General features: G+C 40.3%; 1 protein-coding gene across 5 annotated transcripts in view; it reads right to left on the bottom strand.

Annotated features, from left to right (window-relative positions):
• Positions 1 to 25,036, bottom strand: part of LOC126235713 (coiled-coil domain-containing protein 39) — a 408,779-nt gene that overhangs the window by 21,058 nt on the left and 362,685 nt on the right. For 4 of the 5 annotated variants that reach the window (XM_049944479.1, XM_049944477.1, XM_049944478.1 and 1 more), the window contains 2 exons: positions 13,202 to 13,308; positions 5,205 to 5,399 (listed from right to left, as the gene is read on the bottom strand). In XM_049944479.1, the coding sequence (XP_049800436.1) occupies positions 5,205 to 5,399; positions 13,202 to 13,308 (302 nt within the window). Of the gene's footprint in view, positions 1 to 5,204; positions 5,400 to 12,729; positions 12,858 to 13,201; positions 13,309 to 25,036 lie in introns of those variants that run through there. The other variant, XM_049944480.1, reaches the window with a different exon arrangement.

The raw sequence follows: 25,036 nt of genomic DNA, 5'->3' as shown, positions 1-25,036 counted from the left end.
AATACTTGGTACAGAGAGTACGAGTGTAGGACAGTAAATCTTTGATGAGGGCTGTTTGGTTGAATCTGGGAGTAGAGCTGAAGGTGAGGCCTTTGGATAGGACAGAGGTTTCAGATTGGGAGAGAGGTTTGGAGGAAAGGTTAACTACTGAATTAGAGTGTTTTGGTTCCAGATTGTATTGATTAGAATTTTGAGGTTTTGGGGGGAATGGAGCTGGAAGTGGGAGATTGAGTAGATGGCAGAGACTGGGTCTGTGTGCAATGAGAGGAGGTTGAGGTTTGCTGGAAAGGTTGTGAAGGGTGAGTGAGTTGCCTTTCCGGAGGTGGGAAACCAGGAGATTGGATAGTTTTTTGAGGTGGAGGGTGGCATGCTGTTCTAATTTGCGGTTGGCCTGTAGGAGGATACTCTGAACAGCTGGTGTGGATGTGGGAGAGGAAAGATTTAGGACTTTTATTAAGGATAGGAGTTGATGGGTGTGTTCATTGGCTGAGTTGATGTGTAGGTGAAGGATTAGGTGGGCGAGGGCAATGGATTGTTCAGTTTGGAACTGGTATAGGGACTGATAGAAAGAAGGGTTACAGCCAGAGATGGGAACTTTAAGTGTGAGGCCTTTGGGGGTAATGCCAAATGTCAGACAAGCCTGAGTAAATAAAATATGGGAGTGTAATCTGGCTAGGGCGAAGGCATGTTTGCAGAGGGAATGTAAATAAAACTTAATGGGGTCGTTGTGGGGATGTTGTGAGGGTGACATGGTATTAGAAGGTGGAAAGTGTAACATGAGGCTGAAATAAAAATGAAAATAAAAATATATGGGGAGAGATAAAGGTGAACTAGAAAGCAACTGGAGATCTGGTGTGAAAAAAGTCGAAAAAGTGTTGGTTAAAGCTGAGCTATGTTGATCCTGTGATGAACTTGGGTTGGTAAACAACGATGTGCACAAAGGTTAGGTGGTTGTGTTGCCGCCTAAACACGTTAAAGGGTGGAGAAATTTGGGAAAATTTCGAAAAAACTGCGTGTAAATGAATTAAAAGGAGTGGTTTTGTGGTGGCAGATTATGAAAATGAGGCTAACAATTGTTTGACGAAGAAATAATGACGTTAAAACCTGTGGGAAGCGGCTAAAAATGATCAGTGATGTGGGAAAAACGGAAATGGAAATAAAGCGAAAGTTATTAGAACTAGCCGAAATGGTTGTTTAATAGGTGAAAGGAACTGTTTGTGAACTGGAAACGGTGGATTTTATAGCAGCGGTAGTTTTGAAAGCGGAAAAAAATATTTTTTTGGTTATGGTTTGGAAGTGGGGTTATGTATTATTGAGTATATATAGGCGGGATAAAATTGTATGGTACATTACGGTAAAAAGGAGAAGGTGAATACAAAGTGAAACTACTTGCAAAAAGAGAAAGAGAAAGAGGAAGTAAGATGACAGAAAAGATTTCGAAATGCAACAGTGACAATAACAAACGTAATTGTTGGGTTCAAATTAATGATATGAATATAACAGAGGGAAACATTCCACGTGGGAAAAATATATCTAAAAACAAAGATGATGTGACTTACCAAACGAAAGCGCTGGCATGTCGATAGACACACAAACAAACACAAACATACACACAAAATTCAAGTTTTCGCAACCAACGGTTGCTTCGTCAGGAAAGAGGGAAGGAGAGGGAAAGACGAATGGATGTGGGTTTTAAGGGAGAGGGTAAGGAGTCATTCCAATCCCGGGAGCGGAAAGACTTACCTTAGGGGGAAAAAAGGACAGGTATACACTCGCACACACACACACATGTCCATCCGCACATACACAAACACAAGCCAGACATATGTCTGCTTGTGTCTGTGTGTGTGTGTGTGTGTGTGTGTGTGTGTGTGTGTGTGTGTGTGTGCGCGAGTGTTTACCTGTCCTTTTTTCCCCATAAGGTAAGTCTTTCCGCTCCCGGGATTGGAATGACTCCTTACCCTCTCCCTTAAAACCCATATCCTTTCGTCTTTCCCACTCCTTCCCTCTTTCTTGATGAAGCAACCGTGGGTTGCGAAAGCTTGAAATTTTGTGTGTGTGTTTGTGTGTTTTTTTATTGTGTCTATCTACCAGCGCTTTCCCGTTTGGTAAGTCACAGAATCTTTGTTTTTTAATACATTTTTCCCATGTGGAATGTTTCTTTCTACTTTATTCACATATATAGTACTTGAAAAAAATTCTGTTGTTAGTTGTATGGTGCATCTGCTCATAATTTCCTTAAACTTTGATCACACTGATGTAGACAATACAGGCACCAATTCTGCTTTTCATTGTTAGTCTGTATATGTGAAATGACTAATATATGTTTCAGATTTTATCTCACAGGCTTTCCAAGATTTTTGTGCACAATATGATATCCACCAAGTAAAGGTGCCCCATTCCACCCTCAGTTGAACAGTGATGCAGAGTGCCTTGAACAAACTTTCAAGATGGAAATGAAGAAGTATATTGTCAATGGCCCTGGCAGAAGATATGCTAGCACACTTTCTCATTTCTTCCAAGTCCATCCCTAACAGTGAGAGGAGCCTGGCAGAACTGCTGCACAGGTGCCACCAGCACACGGTTCTGCACCTCCTGCTGCACGCCTCGCACCCACCTCAGGTACTTCCATCACCCAGATACACATCAGGGATCCCCATCTGGTTTCAAGCTTTTGATCACCATGAGCACTGGATCCCAGAGGTCTTCCATGGCCAGTAAGGTTGGAGAATTTTCACGCTGCACATGGCACATGGAGGAGAGACTGGTGACCTGCCATCAAAACCAACTCCTCCCACAGGTGAGGGACCATGCCCTTCTGCCCTCACACTCAACATTTGGTTCTTCTTCCCTCCAGAGCTCCTTGTCCTCTCCTTCTGCACAATCCCTGGAACCTGCTTCTCTGTTTCTCCCTTTACCTCCTCCACCAGACACACTCTTGCTCCTCATTTCTTCTAGCCTTCCACACAAGCATCAGGGACTGGATGTGGATGAGCTTCAGCAATGACTAACAGCATTGGATGATCAGCAGGTAACATACCAGTCAGTTCCTGCTCCCCCCCCCCCCCCCCCCCCCCCAAGTCCCTGGCATCCCCATAGATTCAGCTCTGGCACCGGCACTCCCCTTCAACTGGCGTCACACCAGCGGGCATCCATCTGTGGATCCGTGGTGAAGCCATCACAACCAGGGTCACTTCTAGCCAAGGGGGGACCTCTGGGTCTGCTGAGGGCACTCATCAACAGTGCTCTGGACATCAGTTTCATGGGTGCTGCACAACATCCCTTTGCTGCAGGGGAGGGACACAGTCACCCCATCAAGGGGAGAGGACTGTGGTAACCTCATGTTACCACACCTACTGCACCAGTGTATCGCAGGCTGATTACTTCACTGGCACCTAGTGGCAGGGGGCAACAACACGATCAAACAGCAACATCAGCATTGCATCGAGTTCACCACACACAGCCGATGGCAGCACCACATCACAATTTGGACTAGCAAAACATCTATTATAATCCTGGAGTGGAGGGCTCTCTATCTCGTTCCATTATGGTTCGTTCGTGTGTTCACTCGATTCCACTCTCTGGATGCTAGTTATTTGTTTGGACTCAGCCTAGCTATGTACATGGACTTTGTATGGAACTTATGACTGGTGTTCTCATAAAATAGTTTGGTTATTCTTTGTATACTTAATTGTGTGTGCTAACACAGCATCACTCTAAGTTGCATACGGAGTTGCAAAATGTAAGAAGTCCTGCAACATTACAGAACAACTACCAGTTTATATGGATTTTGTGAATATTATTACCGGTGAATCAGTGGGTATCCACTTTTGAATGTATCTTTCATCTAACATACCACCATTTGCAGAATCAGCTCATAGCAGAGGATAACAGTATACAATTAATTGAAAAACTAAAAGCTCAGTAATGCAATGGACATTAATGAGGATGCACACTTAATTTATTATGTGTGGTTTCTTGATAGTAGCTACAATGTGGAATAACTTAGCCTTTGTAAATGTATCACTGCATGGACAAATGTTGAAGACTTAGTTGATATACTGAATACACTCATATTTAAAAATAATTCAGAATGGACAAAGTGCACTGATGTTTGTACTGACAGTGATCATTTGATGTTCTGCTGCTATGGAGGATTACAGACTCTTTTACAAAACTAAACTCCAAATTTAGTGTGAAACCATTGCATCGTTCATAAAGAAGCACTTTCATCCATTGAAACTAATCGTAGGATGTAAGGTGAATACAGTAAACAATACAGAAACCTGATTAGTGAAAACAAGGTTCACCATATAATGTTGGGAGTTGAATACATGTCTTTATTGCCATACTGCTGCTCATGATTGTTCTCTTGTGGTAATGCACTGTTTCTCCTTTCTCATACATTTCAAATATGGCAAGAAATGTATAGTGTGGAGAGACTAAATGAACAGTGTATAAATATTTTCCATGCCATTTAAGCTAAATTGTTCCGAGTAAGAACAAACATAAGATAATTGTACATTAGATATAACTGAATGAACTAATTCATTTGTTCGGGTCCTGACCTCAGATTCGAGAATATGAAAGTCCGTGCTCTGTCTGATCATCGTGATTTAGGTCTTCCATCATTAACCTAAATCATTTCAGGAAAACACACCGATGGTTGCTTCAACAAGACCAAAACTGACCAACTGTCCTCTCTACATTAAATATATATGTTCTTTCCCATAGAAACACAATTCACTGAACTCAACTGAATTCTCGTCTTTGTGCTCTGCCATAATATGTCAGTATCCTGACTATTCGAGCACTGGCAGTTCCCCACTTACCACTTGTTGTTCTGCCACTGATGACAATAGCTCTTGATCACAGCTGATTTTGTTTAACATTTCATCTCATCACCCACCCCTATTTTGGAAAACAACAACAATGTTAAATTGTGAATTCTACATTCTAAATTGGTCTTCTGTTAAATAAAAAGTAGAGAAGGCTTCATACTTCTTATATTATAGAGGATTAACATATAAATGAAGTCACTGCCAATCAGCAAGGTCCACAGAGTAATCTTAGCGTCAGTTAGGAAAAGCTAACTACATTAGAATCAAAAACATTTGCTAGAAAATAGAGCACTTACTTTGCAACAAATAGATAGTGTTTTAATTGTAAGATGACCACTGTGGTTATTAAATGACAATGTTTACCTCCTCAATGGAGCGTCTTGTGGAACCACGTATTAGTCTTTGTTGTCGATGCAATTGTTCTTCGGCACGTATCAACTTAGCTTGCTGGTCACATAATTCCCTGTCTAATTCAGCTGCTTCATGGTCTTTATCTCGCCATGTGTAGCGTATCTCATCTTCAGCTCGTAATAATTCCTGCAGTGTTTGCTCCATCAACTGCAACATGTATTAGCCATTTCACATATACAGACTAACAATGAAAAGTGGAATATATATATTATGTCTGCTTGTGTCTGTGTATGTGCGGATGGATATGTGTGTGTGTGCGAGTGTATACCTGTCCTTTTTTCCCCCAAGGTAAGTCTTTCCGCTCCCGGGATTGGAATGACTCCTTACCCTCTCCCTTAAAACCTACATCCTTTCGTCTTTCCCTCTCCTTCCCTCTTTCCTGATGAAGCAACAGTTTGTTGCGAAAGCTTGAATTTCGTGTGTATGTTTGTGTGTCTATCGACCTGCCAGCACTTTCGTTCGGTAAGTCACATCATCTTTGTTTTTAGATATATTTTTCCACGTGGAATCCGGAGTTCAGATAGGTTGGTTCATCCCTATGAAATCCCCAAACCACCTTCCCTACCCTCTGGCTCCTATCCTTGTAACCGTCCCCGGTGTAAAACCTGTCCCATGCACCCTCCCACCACCACCTACTCCAGTCCTGTAACCCGAAAGGTGTACACGATCAAAGGCAGAGCCACATGTGAAAGCACCCATGTGATTTACCAACTGACCTGCCTACACTGTGATGCATTCTATGAGGGAATGACCAGCAACAAACTGTCCATTCGCATGAATGGACACAGGCAGACAGTGTTTGTTGGTAATGAGGATCACCCTGTGGCTAAACATGCCTTTGTGCACGGCCAGCACATCTTGGCACAGTGTTACACCGTCCGGGTTATCTGGATACTTCCCACCAACACCAACCTATCCGAACTCCAGAGATGGGAACTTGCTCTTCAATATATCCTCTCTTCCCGTTACCCACCAGGCCTCAATCTCCGCTAATTTCAAGTTGCCGCCACTCATACCTCACCTGTCATTCAACATCATCTTTGCCTCTTCACTTCCGCCTCGACTGACATCTCTGCCCAAACCCTTTGTCTTTAAATATGTCTGCTTGTGTCTGTATATGTGTGGATGGATATGTGCGTGTGTGCGAGTGTATACCTGTCCTTTTTTCCCCCTAAGGTAAGTCTTTCCGCTCCCGGGAATGGAATGACTCCTTACCCTCTCCCTTAAAACCCACATCCTTTCGTCTTTCCCTCTCCTTCCCCTCTTTCCTGATGAGGCAACAGTTTGTTGCGAAAGCTTGAATTTTGTGAGATGTCTGCTTGTGTCTGTATATGTGTGGATGGATATGTGTGTGTGTGTGTGTGCGCGCGAGTGTATACCCGTCGTTTTTTCCCCCTAAGGTAAGTCTTTCCGCTCCCAGGATTGGAATGACTCCTTACCCTCTCCCTTAAAACCCACATCCTTTCGTCTTACCCTCTCCTTCCCTCTTTCCTGATGAGGCAACAGTTTGTTGCGAAAGCTTGAATTTTGTTTGTGTGTTTGTGTTTGTTTGTGTGTCTATCGACCTGCCAGCGCTTTCGTTCGGTAAGTCACATCATCTTTGTTTTTATATATATATAAAATTCTGTAAATAAGAGTGATGATTTCTAGAATAAGAATTACTCAAAATCTATTAGCAGATAACAGCCCCAATTGTCACTAACATATCATTGATTATGTGATGAAACGTTTTGAGGAAAACAGTAATTCTTCCTTAAAGAAGACATACAAAACACACAATATCTGGGAGAGTTCAGGACTTCGAATCACTCTCCTGCAAACAGTGCAGTACGACTGAGTGCCCTTCCATGATGTTATGCACAATCCCGAAACATTTTTTGAGGGTACAGAATGAATGAACAGCAGATAGACAATAAGCACCAAAGGTAAAATCTTCTTGGTTATTAGGCCGTGTCATATTTCTCCTATGTAGTCAACATTTTGACCCCTCTGCTGGGATATTCTTCAGGATCTTGTGGTGTCCACTGATGACTGAACCACCATGACTTCATTAGTGTAAAAAGACTGCCTTTTTTGTAAGAAGATTTGTGTATCATATGTCGAAATATGGCTTCATGGGCAGAAAATGTAGTATTAAACAGTGTTCCAGAATTAAAAGATGCTGCATGTTTTCGATTATGGGACTTGTAAATAAATGCTATATTCATGGCGAAGGGACTTGGCAGTTACATTACTGCTAATATCAAAAAACCTGAGAATGGGGGGGGGGGGGGGGGGGTCTGAGAACAAGACTGTGTGTGTGTGTGTGTGTGTGTGTGTGTGTGTGTGTGTGTGTGTGTTGGGGCTTACGGGTTCTCAACATTGAGGTCATCAGTGCCCTGACACACATTAAAAGAAACGAATGTGGACAAATTTAGTAAAATGGAAGCATACACGCAAAGAAAGTGGGAAAAGATGGAAAACTCTATATAAGAAAATAAAATTTAAAGAAAATGGGAAAGGAGCATCAAGGATGCCACAGGAAATTGTCACTGCCTGGCCACTTATGTGAAATATGGGCAAGCCAGTCATCCTGTGAACAAATTAAGACTCTCTCCCTAAAATCTTGGTAAAAACATTGGACAAGTCACAGAACTTTAAAACTTTAACCACATTCATTTGAGTATTTCCTAAAAGAGATGGCATATCCTCTGGAAAGTCAGCCGCGGCCCGGTGGTCAGAAAATAAAATGCAGTCCAATAAAACACAATTCCACAATGACCACATAAGGTGCTTTGTAAATAAAGTGAAACATCTCTGGTGTAAAGTTCTCCTTAATTAACTGCAGTAAGCTTAAGATGGAGATACCAATAATAATTGATTTGAATAGCTGCTGCAGAAGATGGCCATGCAAAGAAAAGAACTTTAACATACCTGAATTCAGTAACAGGGAATGGCAAATTCCACTCATCAGAAAAACCAGAACAAGGAATAGTGGCTTACTGTGATGCAGACTTCACAGGTGCTGGAAGAAACAGTGCGTGGCTGCACTATGTACTACTGAAGCAAAATACACACATCAAAAAAAGTTTTGCATCACCTTGGTTCTGAGAGTTCCAGAACCTGTACAGAAAATTGGAATAGAGATCAACATAAACATCATTTCCGCCCTTTTTATTGCTCATGAAAACAACACATTGCATGTTGTGTACCACCATATGGTGAGAGCTTCAGAGTTGGTGGTCCAGATTGCTGTACACACCATTACCTCTAATACCCAGAAGCACATCCTCTTGTGTTGATGCATGCCTGTATTCATCATGGCATACTATCCACAAGTTCATCAAGGCACTATTGGCCCAGACTGTCTCACTCCTCAATGGCGATTCAGCCTAGATCCCTCAGAGTGGTTGGTGGGTCATGTCATCCATAAGCAGCCCTTTTCAATCTATCCCAGGCATGTTCGATAGGGTTCATGTCTGGAGAACATGCTGGCCACTCTAGTCAAGCAATGTCGTTATCCTGAAGGAAGTCATTCACAAGATGTGCATGATGGGGGCACAAATTGTCATCCATGAAGACGAATGCCTCGCCAATATGCTGCCGCTATGGTTGCACTATCGACTGGAGGATGGCATTCATGTATCATACAGTCATTATGGTGCCTTCAATGACCACCAGCAGCATACGTCGGCTCCACATAATGCCACCCCAAAACAGCAGGGAACCTCCTCCTTGCTGCACTCACTGGACAGTGTGTCTAAGGTGTTCAGCCTCACTGGATTGCCTCCAAACACGTCTCTGACGATTGTCTGGTTGTAGGCATATGCAACACTCATGTTATTTGGCCCATCTGCATGGTGTCGTGGTTGCAAAGATGGACCTCGCCATGGACATCAGGAGTGAAGTTGCACATCATGCAGCCTATTGTGCACAGTTTGAGTCGTAATATGACATCCTGTGGCTGCACGAAAATCATTATTCAACATGGTGGTGTTGCTGTCAGGGTTCCTCTGAGCCATAATCCGTAGGTAGCGGTCATCCACTGCAGTAGTAGCCCTTGGGCGGCCTGATCGAGGCATGTTATCGACAGTTCATCTCTCTGTATCTCCTCCATATCTGAACAACAACGCTTTGGTTCACTCCGAGACACCTGGACACTTCCCTTGTTGAGAGCCCTTCCTGGCACAAAGTAACAATGAGGACACAATCAAACCACAGTATTCACCATCTAGGCATGGTTGAACTACAGACAACAAGAGCCGTGTACTCCTTACTGGTGGAATGACTGGAACTGATTGGCTGTCCGACCCCCTCCATCTCATAGGTGCTGCTCATGCATGGTTGTTTACATCTTTGGGTGGGTTTAGTGACATCTCTGAACAGTCAAAGGGACTGTGTCTGTGATACAATATTCACAGTCAATGTCTATCTTCAGGAATTCTGGGAACCGGGGTGATGCAAATTTTTTTTTTGATGTGTGTACATCTCTGTTGCTCAAGATTGTCAAGAAATGACGATTTTGAAGACTTTCATAGAAGAATTTTTTGATTGAAATATGTAAATGACAAATTGTTTCGATCACCAAAATGTGGCACCAATGATAAAATTATGCCAAATGTCAAGACGAAACAAGCACATTGACGTGAAGTATTATTTCATCAATGATGGACTGAATCATGGCTGGTCCAACATACAGTACTGACAAACTCAAGAAAAACTTGTTAACATTCTAACTAAACCTCTTCAAAGTTGATGTTTAAATTAAATTAAATTTTTTTGTTTGTTTAGCAGATATATTTTAGAGACATGCCACATGTCACATGTTTTGTGAGATAATAATGTATTGTTTTGTTTAAGAGAGTGTGTTGAGATTTAAAGAAAAAGATCACAGTAAACAAAAGCAATATGTCTGTGTTAACGCATGGATGCATTTGGTATGCATTGTTGCTATTTAAAATAAATAACGTCAGTTGTTGCCTGTAGCCTTGTGTTTTAATGTGCTATTTTTTAAATTAAAAATAGTTCCCAGATTTAACTAGTTATCTTGACAGCCTCATCCTGCAAAGTACAGAGAAAGATAAACACAAAAATTCTACAAACAAACATAGAAGATCGTGTTAATATAGTTAAATACATGATCCTACTTGTTTTAAGTGGTAGTTTCAATTTGTGCATAAATGCAGTTTGAATAGTGTAATTGGAAAAGTGTCAAACAGTGGAAAATCCAGGATGGAATGTAACAATATTATGAGAAGGAAAGTTGCCACTCACCATATAGAGGAGATGCTGAGTTGCCGACAGGCACATCATCTCAGCTATATGGTGAGTGGCAACTTTCCTTCTCATAATATTGGAAAAGGATCAGACTATTTGAAGACAGCAATTCTCTGCCCATAAAATATATTAATACAATATTGGAATAAATGTAACCATTAACCATTTAATTGAAGCATTGAGCAGTATACAACCATGTAAACCAGTTTTCACACAATGTCTTCCTCTGGGCTAAGAAGTTAACAAACACGACTAGGATGAAGTTTTGGGACAACATATCCATGTGTGTGTACGAGGTGCATTCAAGTTCTAAGGCCTCCGACGTTTTTTCTAATTAACTACTCACCCGAAATCAATGAAACTGGCGTTACTTCTCGACGTAATCGCCCTGCAGACGTACACATTTTTCACAACGCTGACGCCATGATTCCATGGCAGCGGCGAAGGCTTCTTTGGGAGTCTATTTTGACCACTGGAAAATCGATGAGGCAACAGCAGCACGGCTGGTGAATGTGCGGCCACGGAGAGTGTCTTTCATTGTTGGAAAAAGCCAAAAGTCACTAGGAGCCAGGTCAGGTGATTAGGGAGCATGAGGAATCACTTCAAAGTTGTTATCACGAAGAAACTGTTGCGTAACGTTAGCTCGATGTGCGGGTGCGTTGTCTTGGTGAAACAGCACACGCGCAGCCCTTCCCGGACGTTTTTGTTACAGTGCAGGAAGGAATTTGTTCTTCGAAACATTTTCGTAGGATGCACCTGTTACCGTAGTGCCCTTTGGAATGCAATGGGTAAGGATTACGCCCTCGCTGTCCCAGAACATGGACACCATCATTTTTTCAGCACTGGCGGTTACCCGAAATTTTTTTGGTGGCGGTGAATCTGTGTGCTTCCTTTGAGCTGACTGGCGCTTTGTTTCTGGATTGAAAAATGGCATCCACGTCTCATCCATTGTCACAACCGACAAAAAGAAAGTCCCATTCATGCTGTCATTGCGCATCAACATTGCTTGGCAACATGCCACACGGGCAGCCATGTGGTCATCCGTCAGCATTCGTGGCACCCACCTGGATGACACTTTTCGCATTTTCAGGTCATCATGCAGGATTGTGTGCACAGAACCCACAGAAATGCCAACTCTGGAGGCGATCTGTTCAACAGTCATTCGGCGGTCCCCCAAAACAATTCTCTCCACTTTCTCGATCATGTCGTTAGACCGGCTTGAGCGAGCCCGAGGTTGTTTCGGTTTGTTGTCACACGATGTTCTGCCTTCATTAAACTGTCGCACCCACGAACGCACTTTTGACACATCCATAACTCCATCACCACATGTCTCCTTCAACTGTCGATGAATTTCAATTGGTTTCACACCACGCAAATTCAGAAAACGAATGATTGCACGCTGCTCAAGTAAGGAAAACTCCGCCATTTTAAGTATTTAAAACAGTTCTCATTCTCGCCACTGGCGGTAAAATTCCATCTGCCGTACGGTGCTGCCATCTCTGGGACGTATTGACAATGAATGCGGCCTCATTTTAAAACAATGTGCATGTTTCTATCTCTTTCCAGTCCGGAGAAAAAAAATCGGAGGCCTTAGAACTTGAATGCACCTCGTATGTGTGTGTGTGAGTTGTTTCTTGTAAGCCTGTAAAATAAATTAGTTATTTACTATAAATTCAGATTTTAATATAGACACAAATTCTTCCAGTATAATTAATACTGCCTGATAATTAACACAGCATATATAGGCATTTTATATGTATCATACCAGTTCTTCAAGTATAATTCATAATTAACATAGCATATATAGATATGTTACATCTGCCAATCAGAAGCATCACTGATGTATTCTATACCCATGTAGGTCATTCGTCAAACTGAAATTTATTAAATTTGTGTATAATATACCTTAGCAGCAGCATAAATAATTTTTTGTATAAGGAGAAATCCCTGTAGAATCTGAACAGAAACTGCAGTTTTTGATAAGTACTTCATCAAATGTTGCACATATTTATAAGGAAAACATCAGGTGATGCTTTAATTAAGTTGAAAATGACCAATACTAATGAAAAAATTGCAATTTCCACTTTGTCTTAAAAACCACTTGCAAACTTTGAATCACTGGAATTGCTTGAGACATTATGTGTGAAGTCATCAGCCATTACTGTTACACCTGGATCTCACTTCTGTAGTCATAGAGCAATTACCTGCTTTTTATGTGTGCCTGTGTGGCATCTCATTTCATCTGTAGGTGAATGGTTGCCTGTCATCATTTTTGTTTGTTGTATTTCTGTTATAATAATGCAAATGATTACGTTAATCATTTCTTCAAAATTAATCAGATAATCACCACTGAAAGAGAGAGTTTTATATGTATGTATCATCATATACCTCCAGGACACAATGAATGTCTGCTCACTTCTAATGAACTTAGATCATAAACTTTAATGCAAGAGTGAAACATAAGGGCATTTGTTGATATCAAATATATCAGAAATTATGAACATTATTACAATTTAAACTAAAAATGACAGATACGATAATAATAATAATAATAATAATAACAAGAGGATTACCTTACCTACATATTCAGTAGCTGATTTAAGTACTATCTTTAGATATTTGACGCTACAGAAAACTACAATTTTGGTCAATAAACTGAATATTAACACTGGTATGTAAACATATGCTTTTACCTCAATGTCCTTGTTTATCTCTGAGATTTCAGCTTGTCTGCGTCTAAGGCAATCAACTGCACTGTAATACTGAGCCTCTAATTCTCTTTTCTCTTGATACTCTGGACCTAAACCCAGATAAATCCATTATTCTTCAATTGCAAAAAATCTATAATAAGAGTGTGAAATTAATTTTGAAATATATTGGGTAACAAATGTATAAAAAATAATAATACAATTTCTCTGAGGCTAGTTGGATAACATGTGTGATCTATGGTTTAACGGCTCTCACCTACAGTGTATCATTGCTAAAATAATTAGAGAGAGAAATGCGATTAAGATACCTATAACAACAAAAAACTGTTAGAAAAAAATCACTTAAAACTACATTAAATCTCTCCCCCTGTCCCTAACTTGCTCATGTTAACTTACCCATTAACTCTATCACACACAGTGTAAAAACTGTACATTTGGTCAAACACCACAAAACTTTTTAAAACATGGATAATATAAGAAGGAAGGATATAAGACTGCGCATTGAATGCTTCTCCCTAAAACTTGTATTTTGGGGAGTAAGTGAAGATATTTGACAATATCTTATAGGGCAGATCTGCAGTAAATTAACATTTGCTCCTTGTAAAACCCACTCAAATGAAACGTGGCACTTTCTGATCTGCAGCTAAAATATGTCTCGTCTGATCCAATGTCCCCTACATTGTATGTAATACTGAATCATATAAATTAAATTCCTTAAGTAGAAAGATCGGCAACGGCCTTGCCACAGTGGATACACCGGTTCCCGTGCGATCACCGAAGTTAAGCGCTGTCGGGCGTGGCCGGCGCTTGGATGGGTCACCATCCCGCCGCCACGTGCTGTTGCCATTTTTCGGGGTGCACTCAGCCTCGTGATGCCAATTGAGGAGCTACTCGACCGAATGGTAGCGGCTCCGGTCACAGAAAACCGTCATAACGACCGGGAGAGCGGTGTGCTGACCCCATGCCCCTCCTATCCGCATCCTCACCTGAGGATGATACGGCGGTCGGATGGTCCCGATGGGTCGCTTGCGGCCTGTAGACGGAGTTAGTAAGTAGAAAGATCACAGGATCATGTTCCAGGAAAAACTACAGAACAGGCAAGAGTGGCCAACTGCTTTGACCCATCCACAAGTACAGTTATTTAATTAAACAATGAATTGAAAAGACATGCTGGAGTGCACTCCCTCCAGTACCTCACTACATCTAAAATTAAACAGGGCCTCTTCAGCAGTAGTGGTGGCAGTCAGTTCTGATCTTGGGTTTGGGTCGGTACTTCTCCCACTTCAAATACTTGTTCCATAGAAGATGAGCAACAGTTTGTTATGGTAATGAATTTGGATCAAGTTTTCTGACTAATATACACGGCACTTATAACCTAGACAGACTCTCATGAAAGCTTTATAAAACTGTAGCAGACATGCTCCTTCTGTTCTCTAAGATCTGTGGCTAAGGTACTTCAAGACATTCAGTGCCTGTAATAATAGCAGTTTTAAATCAAACATGAGGCCCATAAATCTTTAAAATGGAGAATGGTGTCAATCATCAAGAACTTGACAGCTGGTGTATCATATTATCCATACCTGACATTGTAATTTAGTTGTACTGTGGCTTCACAAAAGATAGTCAGAAGATGGATTGACTTAACACAAAAAAATTGATTTTAACCATTTTAATCATAGTTTTAATGTACCTGATTTGAAATGATGCTGTTTCCACCTCACATGGAGAAGACCATCACACGACTCAAAATTGCTGGATCTGAAATTCAACGCATTCCCCCTACACGGTAGTGGCAGGATGCTGAATCCTGGGTGAGGTCCTCTTGGAATGATTAATTAATAGTGTACTTTCAGGTATTCAGCTGAGTTGTTATTTCTATTTTTAAGCATAATATTTTGAGCGCAAGTCCAATAGCTTTCTTCAGGCGCAGTGAGCTGTGTTGTTATGTGTACTCAGTGCCCGAACTCCAACCAGACCATGAAATATTTTGGAGTTGCGTCAGTATTTGTAGCTGAGTTTGTCTCTGAGTATGTGTTACGTCCACTTGATGCTTCTCTGTATTTCAGTGCTCACACTGTTATTCCATGAAGGCCACATTCTCTCAGCATTTAACAAGTCCAATGGATAAAATGTCCATTAAGATTTTAACAAATTAATGACAAATAAGAACCCTTGGAAGCTCCATCCTTGTTTATCAGGTTTTACAACATCTTTATTTTGGTAGACTCCTTAATTGCACTATCCCAGAAACTTAATGTTTGCATCCCAGTACTGGACTCATCAAATTTCATTCAATCGTTATACTCAAGACAGTGATCAGTAACAGCTGTTTTGCCTGGCTGTTTCAGGCAGGTGTGTCAATGATGTTTACTGCACCTCTCCTCAACTGTTCTAATAGACCGCCCCACATAAGATATGCCACATTTGAATTGAATGCTGTATGCACCATGCTTTCAGTGACCTAGAACTATGTTAACATTGCAAAGAACTTTTTAAATCTTTATTGACAAAAGCAAAATACAATGTATGCCGTGTTTCTGTAACAGTCAGCCAATATTTCTGAAGATTGGGTCAGCATAGGGCACATAAGCAATTCTTCGATTTTTTTTTTTTTTTTTTCTCAGTGTCAACTTCGTCCCTATGCATCGATAATTTTGAATGTAACAATTGCTTTGAGTATCCACTGCTTTGGAACACTATTTGTATAATTTATTCACAACATCCTGAAAAATTCTCAGGGAAGTGGTGGTAGGGGAGTGGTGAGGGGAATAGGCACAAGTTTGCTCACCAGTGGCGTACTGCTTTTCGGGCATGCAAAAAAATTATAAGATACAATTTTTATCATTAAATAAAATATGGTATTTCAGGGCTTGCGTGTAGTCTGCACTGTAATTGATGCCTGAAGTTAATGTTTTTTAAACAACAATTACTTTACATGTTTGGTTGTGGGACACGAGGTCGTCCCCATCCTTGAAAAGGCAAAATGTGAGGTCATCAATTGGTTGAAGTGGCCCATTTTAGCCTATATCAGACCTGAAAATACATCAGGAAAAAGTAGCCTTTAGACATAATACACAGGTAAATAATATTTCTATACGGGGTGGGCCAGAAGTCATTATCCATCGTAACCCACTGAAAACATTAAGATAATCTTGTTTGTTTGTTTGTTATAATTACAGGTATAAACACCAATGCGTCCAGCTATACTTTTTCAGATAATTATTGACAGAAACATCAGAGTGCACTGTTATTAAAACAAACATCTCTCACAATGTTCATTTTTTATTCTAAACTGTTGGGGAGATGTTTTCTAACGAGGAAAGCGTTTTTGCTTTAAAAACATGACACAAATGTGTTTATAATCTAATAATAAATTAGTGGATTATAAATTTCAAAACTGTTGCAAGTGCAAGGAATGCTTTACAATTTATGGAAATGTTTGTAGAAAATGGACCTGTAGTGGATTTCCACAGGTCAGGTAGGCCATCAATAAGTGGTGGAACAAAGCTTATAATTTTAGATTAGATTAATTATTCATTCCATAGACCCATAAAAGAGGGAATCCTCCTGGGTGTGGAACATGTCAGATAAACACATTACAAAAATGCAATTAGAAAAACGTGAGTTTCATTAATTTTAATGATCCTCAGTCAATAAACAGTAAAATTATGTACATGAATTAAATTTAAACTTCCAATATTTACAGGTTTAATATTTGCATCTGCTTTCATTAAATCATCATTAAGACATTTGCTAGTTTCTTGGGTATTACAACCAAGTATTGTCAAAAATTAAAGTAAATTATTCATTTCAGTGACCCTCAGTTAAGAACAGTCAGATTATGTACAAGATTTAAAATTAAACTTCCACTATTTACAGACTTAAGACTTGCATCTGCTTTCCATACATCCATCATTCACACAGTAGGTAGTTACTTGGCTATTACAACCAAGTACTGTCAAAAATTTAAGTATAATAAATTTTCATTAAAATGGTCTACTGCACTTGTTGAGAAACTCATGGATAGAATAGAAGGAGTTGGCAACCAAAAATTGTTTTAAATTATGTTTAAATTGTGCCTTGTCTGAAACTAAACTCTTAATGTTGCTGGTAACTTACTGAAAATATGCGTTGCTGAATATGGGACTCCTTTCTGGGCAAGAGTGAGTGAGTTTAAATCTTTATGTATATTGTTCTTATTCCTAGTATTGAATGTGTGCTAAGCATACTGATACTGTGTACTAAGTTATGGTTATCAGAACCCTGAGAAGTCTACTCATACATTATCTCTCAAATGGGATATTTCTAAAGATTCTGTGCAAAGAGTTTTACATAAGGCCAAATTAAAACATTACACATCTCATCTCATACATGGAAACTCCAGCTAGGAATATCAACAATGTAGGAAAAGATATATTGCTACTTACAGACACTTACATAAAGCTTTTGGCCATAGCCTTCATCATTAAAAGAGAAACACACATCATTCAGACACACAAGCAAGCACACCTCACACACACACACACACACACACACACACACACACACACACACACACACACGCACACAACTGCAACTCCAGCATCTCGGGCCGGAATGCAACTGTCATGTGGGATGCAAGCAACAATCTGGATTTAGCATGGGAGGGAAGGGATAGTATTGTATGGGTGGGGAGAGATGAACACTGTCTTGTGGTGTGTGCAGGGACTAGAATACTGACCCGTGCAGTGTCAGAAGATTTTGGGGCAGGGAGGTGGGGAAAAATGGAGCAAAAATGGAGAGGAGCAAGGATGCATTGTCAGAAGACTGCAAATAAACAGAGTGGGACATAAGAATGAGGAGGAGATGATAGGACAGAGGGGGTGGAAACTGTTGGGTGGAGGGTGTGGGGACAGTATGTTACTGAAGGTTGGGCCAGCATAATTACGGAAGCAGAGACTGTGTTGTAAGGATAATTGCTATCTGCACAATTCAGAAAAACTGGTGGTGGAGGGAAGGATCCAGATGGCTCAGGCACTGAAGCAGCCATTAAAATCAAAAGTGTTATGTTCAACTGCATGTTGTACCACATGGTGATCTACATTGCACTTGGCCGCAGTTTGGTAGTGGCCGTACATCCTGGTGGACAGTTGGTTGGTACTCATACCAATATAAAAAGCTGTGCAATAATTGCAGCAGAGATGGTAAATGACATGGCTGCTATCATGGGTAGCCTGGCCCCTGATGAGGTAGGATAAACCTGTGACAGGACTGGATAGGAAGATATGGGTGGGTGGATTGGGCAGGTTTTGAACCTAGGTCTTCCACAGGGATATGATCCTTGTGGCAAAGGTTTGAGACTGTGAGTGGCATGTGGGTAGACTAGGATGTTGTGGAGGTTGGGTGTGCGATGGAACACCACTTTAGGAGAGGGTGGGAAATATCTCAGGTAGGATGTCCCTCATTTCAGGGCATGATGATAGGTAATCAAAGCCCTGGTGAAGGTTGTGATTCAGTTGTTCTAATCCAGAGTAGTGCTGGGTGATGAAGGGGATATTCCTCTGTGGCTGGTTCTTGGGGGTGGTGGGAGGATTGGGTGTGTGAGGGGAAAACACACAGGAGATCTGTGTGTTGACTAGATCTGGGGGATAGCGCCTGACTGTGAAGCCATGGTGAAATCCTCATCATGCTGATCAAGGGAGTTTTTGTCACTGCCGATATGCTGTCCCTGGGTAGCCAGGCTGTATGGGAGGGATTTTTGGTGAGAAAGAGAGACAGTTGTCAAAATGCAGGTACTGTTGGTGGTTGGTGGGTTTAATGTGGACGGTGGTGCGAATGGAGCCATCAGAGAGGAGGAAGTCACCATCTAGGAAGATGGCACTCTGAGTTGAGGAAGACCACGAATGGATGGGAGGTTGCGAAGGAATGAAGATAGGGTGTCTTGGCCCTGAGTTCAGATCATGAATGAGACTACAGATTTTGTGTTTTGGGAGGCTAAGAAAGTCTCCTCTAGATAGCCCATAAAAAGGTTGGCTGCACCATGGATTTGTTTATGTATCCTTGTTTATGTATGATGTTTGGTTTGTGGGGCACTCAACTGCGTGGTTATCAGTGCCCGTACAAATTCCCAACCATTGCTCAGTCCAAGTTCGTCATTTTCATGAATGTTGATGAACTGATGAGGACAAGACAAATACCTAGTCATCTCGAGGCAGGTTAATATCCCTGACCCTGCCAGGAATTGATCCCGGGACCCCGTGCTTGGGAAGCAAGGACATGACCGCGAGACCACAAGCTGCAGACAAAAGTACTTGTGTGTTAGGATAAAGTCAATAAGATGTTTGTAATGGGTTTGGAATCTGAAGGACATTCGTGAAGGTAGTTTTCAATACTGGTAAGACCATGGCGTAAAGGATGTTGGTCTACAGTGAGGTGACATCAACAGTGATGAGTAAGGATCCAGAAGGTAAAGGGTGGGGATGGTGGAGAGTTGGTGAAGGAAATGGTTGGTGTCTTTGAAATGGGAAGCTAGGTAACGGCAATGAGGGTTGGAATTCTTTCAGTCCTGTAATGAGTCTATCCTATATCATCAGGTGCTGGCCCTTATGTGAAAGCATATTTGTCATTTACCAGCTCTGCTGCAATCATTGCACAACTTTTTTACATTAGTATGACTACCAACCAGCTGTCCATCAAATAAATGGCCTCTGCCAAACTGGGGCCAAGAGCAAGATAGACCACCGTGTGGCATAACATGCAGCTGAATGTAACACACTCAATTTCAATGGGTTCTTCACTACCTGAGCTGTCTGGATCCATCCCTCCAGCAACAGCTTTTCTGAACTGCGCAAATGGGAGTTATCCTTACATCACATTCACTGCTCCTGTAACTATCCCAGACTTAACCTTCAGTAACATACTGTCCCCACACCCTGCACCCAACAGTTTCCACCCCCACTGTTCTATCATCTCCTTCCTATTCTCATCTCCCACCCTGTTTATTTGCAGCCTCTCCCAACACATCCACCCGTCTTTCCCTGCTTCTCTCCATTTTTGCTGCTCTTTTCCCCACCTCTCTGCCCCACAACCTCCTGACATGACACCTGTTGGCATTCTAGTCCTGCACACTTCACCAGACAACTTTTGTCTCTCTCCCCACCCATACACAACTATCCCTTCCCCTTCCCTGCCCCCTCCAGATTGCTGCTTGGATCCTACATGATAGGTGCATTCCTACCTGGGATGCAGGAGTTGGCAGTCATGTGTGCATGAGGTGTGCTTGCTTGTGTGTGTGAATAGTGAGTGTCTCTCTTTTACTGATGAAGACTATGGCCAAAAGCTTTTTGTAAGAGTCCTTTAATTGTGCCGGTCTGCAACTTGACATGTCTTCTTTATGGTAAGTAGCACTTTCTCTTTTCCTAAATTGTTTATCTCATACATGGGCTACTGGAAGTTGAATGTGGTAGGCTTCAGTTTTGTGAGACAATGTTAAAAGTTGTGGATCCAGGAAAACAGATAGATGCAGTGTTTCTTGATTTCTAAAAAGCATTTGACTCAGGACCATACCTACACTTATTGTCAAAAGTATGATCATATGGGGCATCAAGTGAAATTTGTAACTAGAATGGAGACTTTTGGGTAGGGAGGACACAGCATGTTATCTCGAATGGACAGTCATCTTCAGATGTAGAAATAACTTCAGGTGTGCCCAAGGAAGTGTGTTGAGACCCTTGTTGTTCATTTTGTATATTAATGATCTTGAAGACAATATTAATAATAAAATCAGGCTTTTTGTGGATGATGCAGTTATCTATAATTAAGTATTATCTGAAAGAAGCTGTATAAATATTCAGTCAGATCTTGATAAGATTTCAACGTGGAGCTGAGATTGGAATCTTGCTCTAAATATTCAGAAATGTAAAATCTTGCACTTCATGAAATGAAAAAAAAAACACACTATCCTTTGACTATAATATCAATGAGTCACAGTCAAAATTGGCCAACTCATACAAATAGCTGAGGAGTGACTGCCCCTCCTGCCCACCTGGTTGATACACTGTTGTCTGTCTGACATCTTGTAGAGTTATGAAATGGAATGATCACATAGGTTCAGTGATGTGTAAAGCAGGTGGTAGACTTCACTTTATTGGTATAACACTGGGGAAGTGAAATCAGTCTACAAAAGAGATAGCTTAGAAATCACTCATGTAAATTCTTCTAGAATATTGCTCAAGTGTGTGGCACTTGTACCAGATAGGATTAACAGAGGATATTGAATGTATACAGAGAAGAACAGGTTTGTTAATCCGTGGGAGACAGTCACAGAGATACTGAAGGAACTGAACTGGAAGACTCCTGAAGACAGACATAAACTATGCCAAGAAAGTCTATTAACAAAGTTTCAAGAACTGACTTTAAATGATTACGCTAGGGATATACTACAATCCCTTATGTATCGCTTACATAGGGATTGTGAGGATAAGATTAGAATAATTCATGCATGCACAGGGGCATTCAAACAATCATTCTTCCTGCGCTAAATTCTTGAATGGAACAGGAAGAAACCCTAATAACTGGCGCAATGGGACATACCCTCTGTCATGCACCTCATACTGGTTTGCAGAGTATGTATGTATAGATGTAGAACCAGATATAGAATTAAGAGAATATGATAATGAGTTGTTTTCTAAGATAACTTGGAGTGATGAGCCAACTTTCGAATTATCAGGCCACATTAACAGACACAGAGAATAATTAGGCATTAACAGACACAATTGCACCTATTGGTACACAGAGAACAATTTGGTTATGATGGGTAGCGACTTTTGGCTCATCTTGTATTACAGAGTGATACATAAATAAGTTTATTTATTGATAAATCTGTGTTTCTGAATTGTGGGAATAGCATCCTTTTTTTGCCAATGCTTGGCAATGAGAAAGCTGCTGTTCCCAAAATAGTTTTAGTGAGTTTCCCTTGGGAAACAATAGCTATTGAGGTTGGTCTTAATTTATTTGTTTTTGCAAATAATGGACATTTTATGTATTTGTTCATTAAAACATCTGTTAAGAGACAATTTTTTAAAATGTAATGTAGACCAGAAAAAGAAATAATCTAAGGAAATTAGCTGTGGTAGCGCGAATACCCCACTCAGCGTTCCTCGTAACAGTCATTTATTGAGCATGTCTTGTCCTGTTAGCCATTCCAGCCCTGCCTTTATGTATGTACTGCTACCTATTGTAGCCTCGGTTGCCTTCTTGCCTTCAGTAGCATCAGTATGTCAACTAAAATTACAATTATTTAATGTTTTTCAGAATTTATCTCACCCTTAATGTCTTTAAGATAGGAATCTGGTGCCCAAAGCAGGAAAAGGGGAAAAAACAGAACAGGAACAGCTTTCTGAACTACTGGAAGTCTTGACAGACTTACTGTAAAAACTGCTGATAACACCCAGTGTGTAATTTCACAAGAATTTACATGTTCCTCTGATCTAGAATCTTTAAGCTGCTCACTCTCTACAGCAGAAGCAGGGCCAACTGCACAGACATTCACTCTTTCAGAGCAGATTCATTTGAAAGTTTTCACTGATACTAGTTATTGGCAGAAAATATAACTGAGACTTTGAAAAATGAACTTACTAAGAGAGGGATATGAGGACTACAGAATAAATATGCATTTATTTCAACATATAATACCAGCAGATCATTTTCTAAGGAGCAGTTTTATATGGACTTAGAAAATGGCAAGTGAGTTTTAAGGACATGGTTGTTGTATTTTCCTGTGAAATGTGCTATATATGCTTTCCTTGCATGCTTTTTTTTTAAATAATAATACAGGGAGAAGTTCTTGTATACAGCCATATGATTTTGAAACATGAAAAAGCTAAATCCCAAGAGAACTTCAACATGAGAAAAGTTGTCATCATGTTGAAGCATATGAAAACTGAACTGGAAATACCTTGAAATGAGACTACAGAAATGTGAAAAATTGATGATGCTGTTCAATTAAAGCAATCAATGATGCTGTTCATGTAAAACAATGTAAGTCATTTGAGAAATGAAAAGCTCTATTAACAAGAATTCTTGATTATTAACTGTATTTAGCCAGACAATATTTAACCTTGTGTGGTCACTCAGAAGGTCTTTTTGGAAATGATAAATGTGGATATTTACTTGATACTTTAAAACTACTTGCCAAAACTGATTCATCTGCGAATATCAACTTTACAAAGTTCAGCAAACAGATGATCTCCATGAAGCCGAAATGACTCCATCAGACTGCTTGGCGAGCATGACAGAATAGAGATACTTAAGAAAATATCCAAGACTAAGTATTCCTCCACCATGTACAAAGATATATTGTGTACTGACCAAATGTCTCAAGTAATTCATTATGTACAGATTGAAGGTTCAGAAGCCACAGTACAGGAATCCTTTATTGACTTCATTCTATGACATGGAAATTCAGCTAATGAAATTACAGAACAAATATCCGACAACTTGCAAGGAGACAGTCTAAAACAGGCCTCCTGCTGTGGATAAGGATATGATAATGATGCAAACAGGGCTGTACACATTAGTAGTGTTCAGATACATAATTTGGATATAATTGTGAAAGCAATATTGTTGCCATGTAACAATCTCTTACTTAATCTTGCTGGAGTGCATGTAGTTGCTGTTGGAATAAAAACAATGACTTCTTCCAATACTGTGCAAAATGTGTACACATAAGTGGGATGTTCTTAAACATGTTCCAATTAATGTGAAGTGATCCTGTGACATAAAATCTAGTCCAAAGCATGAATCTGTATGTGTGCTCACTGTGCACCCTGATAGCATAATAAAATTTTGGAAGCCTTGAGGTATAGTTGAGAAGAAAATTGGTTTACATTGTGACCTAACCTTCCTTTGTATTACTTTATTTTTGGAGCCCATGCTCACTAAAGTGAGTGATGTTCAAATATGCCTACAACAAAAACCTTGGACTTGATCAATGTGTTCAAAATTTGAAAGCATTTAAACTATTTTGTGAAAAAAAGCATGATTCTCTTGTCACAAAAGCAGCTGAGAGAACCACAGAAATATGCAATATATTTGATATTTCAACAGAAAGAAGAATCAGATGATGAAACAAAATGTTTAGTGAGATAAGTATTGCTCTAGCTCAAATTTAATTCAAGAGGCTCACTACAAACAGCTTGAGGCAGTAGATATGATATAATATTGGGAGGGGGAAGTGTATATTACAAATGGATGTACTTAATAGGCTATTTACCTTCCCTAAAATTTAAATACTAATTATTAAACTGGATGATTAAGTGGAAGATGCAGGAGAGTTTAACTCTACATCTTCATCTATATGACTACTATACATTTCACAGTTAAGTACTCAGTAGAGGGTTCATTTAACCACTTTCAAGCTATTTTTCCACCATTCCACTGTCAAACAGCATGCAGGAAAACAAACTCTTAAATTTTTACCTGCACACACTCATTTTTCTCATTTTATTACAATGTTCATTTTTCCCTCTGTAGATGGGCACCAAAAGAGTATTTCCACATCTGGAGGAGAGAGTTGGTACTGAAATTTCATGATATCCTCTCTCTGTGAAAAATCCCTTTGTTTTGATGATTGCCACCCCAGTTCATATATCATATCTGTGGCACTCTCACACCTGTTTCACAATAATACAAAACAAGCTGCCCTTCTTTCAACTTTTTCAGTGTCTTCCGTTAATTCTGTCTGATGCAGATCCCACACCATGCAGCAATAGTCCAGGAGAGGATGGAAAGGCTTAGTGTAGGCAGTCTCTTTACTAGACCTGTTGCATCCTCTAAGTATTC

The sequence above is a fragment of the Schistocerca nitens genome, chromosome 2 (assembly GCF_023898315.1).
Source record: "Schistocerca nitens isolate TAMUIC-IGC-003100 chromosome 2, iqSchNite1.1, whole genome shotgun sequence".
Classification (NCBI taxonomy): domain Eukaryota; kingdom Metazoa; phylum Arthropoda; class Insecta; order Orthoptera; family Acrididae; genus Schistocerca; species Schistocerca nitens.
The sequence above is the reverse complement of the archived record's forward strand: the minus strand, read 5'-3'. Positions and strand labels throughout refer to the sequence as shown.